Here is a 6,649-nt window from a genome sequence, read left to right on the forward strand (position 1 = left end):
TTATTATTTATTATTTATTATTTAATTAATAAGAACAATAATAAAAATAATAATAAAAATAAGATTTGATATAAAATCATCATTGAGCATTGAGTACACTTTGTAATATATAAAAATCAATCGTTTAAAGTGTTTATAAATCTTGCAGAACTATTAATGAAATTTATTATATTGGCTCTACTGTAGCCAAAGCTAGCTATTAACCTGTTTATCACTTTTATAAAATATATTAAATTTTAGTCACAGTTGCATTCCTTCAAATTTTAAAAACGGATTCTTATATGTCACAAAAAAATTTTAATTAAAATAAGACAAATATGTTGCTTCGAAGACTTGTTTTGGGAGCTTTACGGAGTCGTTTTCGAAAGGCAGGTTTCTTCATTTGTGGTGGAACAATAAACCTTATGAAAGAATTAGTTCCTATATTTGTGATATGCTGCCTGAAAATATCACAAACATCCACCAACGTGAAATAAAAATATATCTGGTCTCCAAATGTTAGACTACACGAAGTGAAAAAATTGATTTTGATGGTCGGAAGAAATATTGAATTATGATCTTCCCTTTTAAAAGCAAACGGAATATGGAGAACTGTGAATGGTAATAAAGCATTTTTTGATTTCAGTTTTATGATAAAAACTTAAATGAGTTTATATATAAAATTTAATTTTGATTTAATATACAAAGACTTTTAAGTGAAGTACAATGACCTTGCATTTGTGATACTTTACTTTACGAATGTACTTTGATGAAAGAGAAATCTTCTACTATCGACGGAAAAAAGTCATTTGTGAAACATAATATGAGACTAGTTTAATATATAGTTTAATATAATATTAATAAATTCTACGCATTTTTAGGTAACGAACTTTTCAGCAAATAGCACATTTTTGTCTTCGGTGTTCCTGCACCTATTTAAATTCACTTTGATTGCTTTGTAGTTGTTAGTTTGTTGTGGTGGAGGGAGGAACAAGTTCTCCTCAATTAGCTAAAAAAGCCGTTTTGAATCCATAAAATCTCGTGATAATGGGTAGTATAGAAAAGATCAAGCTAGAACCAGCTAGAGGTATTCATAAAGGCAAGAATCTGGCCAATGCTAATGCTAGAGATATCGCCAAGTGTGTTAAAAAAGGGGGCCCCAAGAGACTTAAGCGGTATTCTCGCCAAAACTGGACATAGACACATCAGGTGTTCTGGTGTCCTTTCTCGAGAGCTGGTAGATACGCATTACAGAAGATACCACAGGGTAGGCTGACTCTAGCTAAATGCCGTCGTATGGTCCAGTATGTGGTTGTTAAGTAGTGATAGATTTATTTTTATTTATTTTATCAATCCAATTTTTATTTTTCTTCATATTTTTGAGTGCTGAGTTTATGAAAAAATTAAGAGGCTTTTATAATTTACATAGGTTCTGATTAGCTTGACAAAACAAATCAATCTAACCATGTTCGTGCGTCCGAATTTCTGTCTGTTAATTTGTATTTTTAGCTATATATCAAGCATTCACTGAATTAGTAATAGGAGTAAATAAATAAAACTTTTAAGGGAAACTTCCTGAGACTCCAGATAGATAAGTTGACAAATGAATGATAGGTGGATCACTTTTCTATGTGAGCCATACGCGAAACGTGTAATTAAAATTAATCAGATAATTATTAATTAATTAAATAGTTAGATAATTAGATAGATTATATGTGATTTATAGTACGTTCCAATTTAAATGCCTGGGTGACTGTGCTCAACCAATTAATTTTAATTGCTCATCTTGATTAGAACTGCAAACAAGCTGTAAGCATTATTCATGGTCTGAAATAAGAAAAGAATTGTTGTTAACCATAAACACAGTCAAATATAAACTTACTCTGCTAAATATAGGCAAACCAACATCAAAGAGATTAGCCACTTTAATAGTCACTGGTTGTTTCAAGAACTCCATATAAATAAAAACCAAGTTCTTCGTTGATTTCGAATAGTGCAGCCAATTTGTATTATAGGCACTCCAAGTCAAGTGATTGGCGTTAATAGTAATCTCATTAGCGTAATAGCAGAAAAGAAATATCTGAAAAGCCATAACTCCTAAAAAATTAAACATGCTAAATACTTGACTCAAATCCTTGATTATATTTAGCTAAAAGAGTTAATAAGTTTACTTTATAAAAATTTTAATCCGAATTGAGATACTCACATGTATAAGACGATAACCACTAAAACATAAAGTCAGAGCACTTAACATAATCTGTGCAAGTACAGGGGCGGACACAAGCCGTTGACACTCCAGTGTTAAACTTAAATAAAAGAATATTATGTTAAATATAAATCACATATTACTAAGTAAGAATAATATTTTATTTTGTTTTAATTTAAAACTCACCGTTTTGTATGTTTATGTAGACGAAATATACTTTTCAATTCCCTAATTACATCCACCTCCTTCATCTGTTCCAATGCAGCCAAACGAAATGATATCAGCTTGTAGAGTGCGCCAATGTGAAACATAAAGTAGCAGTAAGTCATGTCGAGTGTGATATTGGAGAGACAATTTAGGGACATCGCTATCATATCGAAAAAGTAGGCATACCAGTATTTTGTAGGATTCTTCCATTCAAATGGTACATAGTAGCCATAGGCTAATTCATATTTACTTAAGAAAAGTACACTTATAAAGGCTATGTAAGCTACTACTAAACTGCCAATAATATAAGAGAAAGCCACTCTTTTAAATTTTCTATGTTCTTCAAGCCATAGTTTACATTCACTATCCGTACGCATTTGAAGTTGCTTATTCTTTTTGAGTTCATCAATAAACGACCACGCCTCCTTACCCATAAGCCATATATTAAAAATTTTACATAATAATCCAGTCTCGGTCATTGTTATATACATCACATTCCCAGCTTCCTCTAAACTCTTCGATGTTAAGACTTCCGTCCACATTAATGAAATGAATACAAAAGTTAAAGGCAAATGTACTATAAAGCGATAGCATAGTTCTAACGTTGTTATGGATCCACTTTTCTCTTCCGGTTTATGCCAGTGCCAAAAGCCAGTTACCTTTAATATTGTGATGAGAGTACGTGCTGAAGATATATTATCAACTGTAGTCATTTTGGAGGTCAAAGTGCGTATGCGTTTTACTAAAGGTTTTAAATCTCATATTTATAGGAAGTGAACCTTGTGTGAATTAACTAGACATGTGCTTTAATGACATATAGATTGGTTGGGGTATAACTGTTTTTTAACAATAATTTGTTAAAATCATTTCAGTGCGCTACAGTACTTTTTCGATAAAAGTGAGGAGTGACATTTTTATTTCTATAGTAAAATTTCATATAAAGAATATAAAGTGAAAAAGTGTATAAATAATACTGTTGGAACAGCCAAGTAGTATGACTACTAATAATACTTTTATACAAATGCGATACTGTGTTGCTAAGTTTGGTGACATAGTCGTATTGTAGATTTTTTCTTTATTTTTCTTTACTTGTTACTAAAAGGGTGCATATATTGTAAGCAAAAATAAAATCTGCCTTCTAAAATCATATCTGATATATATATTAAAATCTAACATGTGGTAGTAGATAACACAGATTAAATATCATCTGAAATCATTATAATTTATCAATGAATAACTGCTTTGCACTTTGTAAAAACGTAAGTAGAGAACTTTTTACTATGAAGTGTAAACTACCTACCAGCCATTATAGCTGCTGGCATCTAGCAATTGCTAGGAAACGATTTCAGTACCTCCTTTCAGCTTTAACTAAGCCAAATGAGGTCAGTACATGCCCTGCTCATTTAATCAAGAGATATTGTTTGATTTGTCAAAAAAAGCTTTAGTGAACGAAGTGTAGGCTGGAACGTTGAACCAAAAGGCGTTCTAAAATTTGCTAAAAGCCCTAATAATTCTAGATTTATGTGGGAGACTCTTTTAGGGATTGTACAATTGATGTCCGAAGTGGTAGGAGCTTGGTTATCTGCTAAATAATTATTGCTTGTAAGTTTTAAATTTTAAAAATATAATTAATTTGTGTTCAAATATTCTTGAGATATTTTTAAAATATATTTAAATAATATTATACTGATTATAGAAAATATCTCAGATTTGTTACATAAAGAAAAACAAACAATTAATGAAAAATTTTTCCTAACAGCATTTCTTAATGTATACGAGTTAACACTGTTAATTGTGTTGTCAAAAGCGTAGGCATAAATTCAAATAAATTAGGTACTCTGTACAGAAAATATTAATGTCATACTTATGGTCACATATAAATATATTATACTCGTATCTTAAAATATTATTTTATCAATATAAAATATATTTGTAATAAAAATTATTTTAAAAAAAATTTATAATATTTAAAAGCTTTTATAATGCGTAGTTATATTCAAAAAAAATATATGAAGTTAAGCATTAAATTTTCTGTAATGCCGCCTTACTCCTTTACTTAATTACCTTAACGTCCTGAAACCATTTAAAGAAATTAAATTAATAAAAAATTAACTGATGTTGTCATAACGTTGCTCAATTAATACAATTATCGAAATTAGTCGTATTAAAAATTAAAGATTGTGTGAAAGAGAAAATTTTAGTTTAGATTATTTAAATTGTCTAAAAATAATAGGAGTGGTAATTAGTTATCTAACATACATTTCATATATATGAAATGTGTCGTCAAGTTATAGTCATGACCAATAAATTCACAGATTGAAGCACAACTGTTGGTTTGTTGTATTTGAAAAGTCAAAAAAATTTCTAATGAAGAGAATTAATTAAAGGGATATAATTAATAAGTCAGTAGGTAAGTAAATCAATAAGTCATGCTTACTTGTATATATAGTATTGAATAACAACACTCAGAGAAATTATTCGGTGTAAAATAAATGACTGAATATGAGTAACAACCACTCCAATGCAATCAAGAGCGTAAGAAGTTCCACACCTTTAAATTCCTTAACTCCGTCCATTAAATTAACCATAATAACAGTTAAAGACTGATCATTAGAAATAACTATTGTTTCGTTTAATTTATAAAATGTAATATAAATATCTAAATATTGTACAAATACTTCCTACCGCAATGCAAGAGATTTCAGAAAGCTCCCGGTCAAGAAATATATAAGGGACAAAGCCCTAAGACTAAATGCAAAAAGTGACATACTGCCCTACATAGCACTACCTAATCTCAGAGCAGTCACTTGCCGTACGCGCTGATATGCACAACTTAGATCAGTCATAGAATAGAATAACCAGCGAAGCTTGTGAGAAACACATAAATTGGTCAAACTGAAGAGAGGGGCTTTATAGAAAGTCCTCAGCTTCGAAAGAGTAAAAGTTCCCAGTTGCACTAATTCGGAAAAACCTCAACATATATAATTCATTCACTGTCAAACAATCTCTTAAAATATGCTCACTTTTAGACAAACAAAAAGTATGAAGCTGTATGAGTTGTCATTTGTGTTTGTGAAGACTGTAATCTGGTTTTCATATGTCCTACCTATAAAAAGTGACAAAATATTACCTGGACTGAAGCAATCCAGGAGTACAGTTCACTAGATTTTTAACAAATATATATTTTAATAATAATGTTTAAAAAGTAATTTTATTGTTTTGTATCTATATAGATAACATAGATATATATATATATAAATAATTATAGATAATAGATATATAAGTTATTGATATAATAAATAATATATATAGGTAAAATAAACAAAGTAAATTTAATAATGTAAGATATTATATTATACATATATTATACATAATTTCTTTTCTTCATATTATTTTTTTTATATCTTCCTAACAGTTGGCAATACTTAGTAAGACATTGGCCAGTTAGTTCTCAACCACTAGCCTTATTAGGTATTTTTGTACTTCTCTGGACCATTGCTGATATTTATTTACCTGAATATGCAAAAGCTTCATCTGTTATAATGCGTATAGTTCTACTTTTTGTTGGAGCACAAATAACTGGCATCTTGGTGACGTTTTTGCGTCTACCTGATATGCTTGGTATGCTCTTTTTCGGTGTCGTCTATACAAATGTTGGCTTAGCAGATTTTAGTGGCTATCAGAAATTCGAAGCAATTTTAAGGTAAACCAATCGATAATATAATAAATACATTAGTTGACATATGTGTGTTAATAGTATTTTTAATTCATAGAGAATGTGCTTTGATAAATATTATGTTATTAGCTGGTCTTGGTCTGGATGGCAATGCTTTCAAGAAACTATGGTTCATGATATTACGTTTGACTTTAGTGCCAACTATTGCAGAAGTAACTGTTATTTCAGTAATGGCTAGACTTTTACTCGATATGCCATGGTTGTGGGGTATATTACTAGGGTAAGTATTATTGTTATGTTTTCCAAATATTTCATAAAAATTATATTAAGTGAATTATTATAAAAGTAAAGAAATTTTCATAAAGATATTATTGTTTATATTTATATAATGTAATTTATTTAAATATTTTTGCAGTCTTGTAATAACTGCAGTCTCGCCTAATGTTGTGATTACGGTAATGCTAAAGCTTAGAGAAGAACGATTAGGTCTTAATAATGGAATTCATACGCTCATATATGCCATGACGGCTTGCAATGATGTAGTATCGATATTCTTATTCAGTGTTATTGTGGCAGTAATT

General features: G+C 29.6%; 2 protein-coding genes across 3 annotated transcripts; one reads left to right on the forward strand and one right to left on the reverse strand.

Moving 5' to 3' along the window:
* Window positions 1-318: 318 nt before the first annotated feature.
* LOC119686428 (sodium/hydrogen exchanger 9B2-like) lies at window positions 319-6,643 on the forward strand (the record flags this gene model as incomplete). 2 transcript variants are annotated; one of them, XM_038101010.1, is given in 4 exon segments in its annotated part: window positions 319-600; window positions 5,808-6,095; window positions 6,166-6,348; window positions 6,484-6,643. In XM_038101010.1, coding segments are annotated over 4 exon segments (678 nt in total), but the record flags the coding sequence as incomplete, so codon positions are not given.
* Window positions 1,689-3,209, reverse strand: LOC119686429 (odorant receptor 94b-like). The gene is made up of 4 exons (XM_038101012.1): window positions 2,372-3,209; window positions 2,151-2,285; window positions 1,862-2,093; window positions 1,689-1,806 (listed from the first exon to the last, which is right to left on the reverse strand). Exons 1-4 carry the CDS (start codon window positions 3,103-3,105, stop codon window positions 1,753-1,755), a joined length of 1,155 nt encoding a protein of 384 aa, XP_037956940.1. The 5' UTR covers window positions 3,106-3,209; the 3' UTR covers window positions 1,689-1,752.
* Window positions 6,644-6,649: the final 6 nt, after the last annotated feature.

This window comes from Teleopsis dalmanni, chromosome 2 (assembly GCF_002237135.1).
Source record: "Teleopsis dalmanni isolate 2A chromosome 2, ASM223713v2, whole genome shotgun sequence".
NCBI classification, from domain to species: domain Eukaryota; kingdom Metazoa; phylum Arthropoda; class Insecta; order Diptera; family Diopsidae; genus Teleopsis; species Teleopsis dalmanni.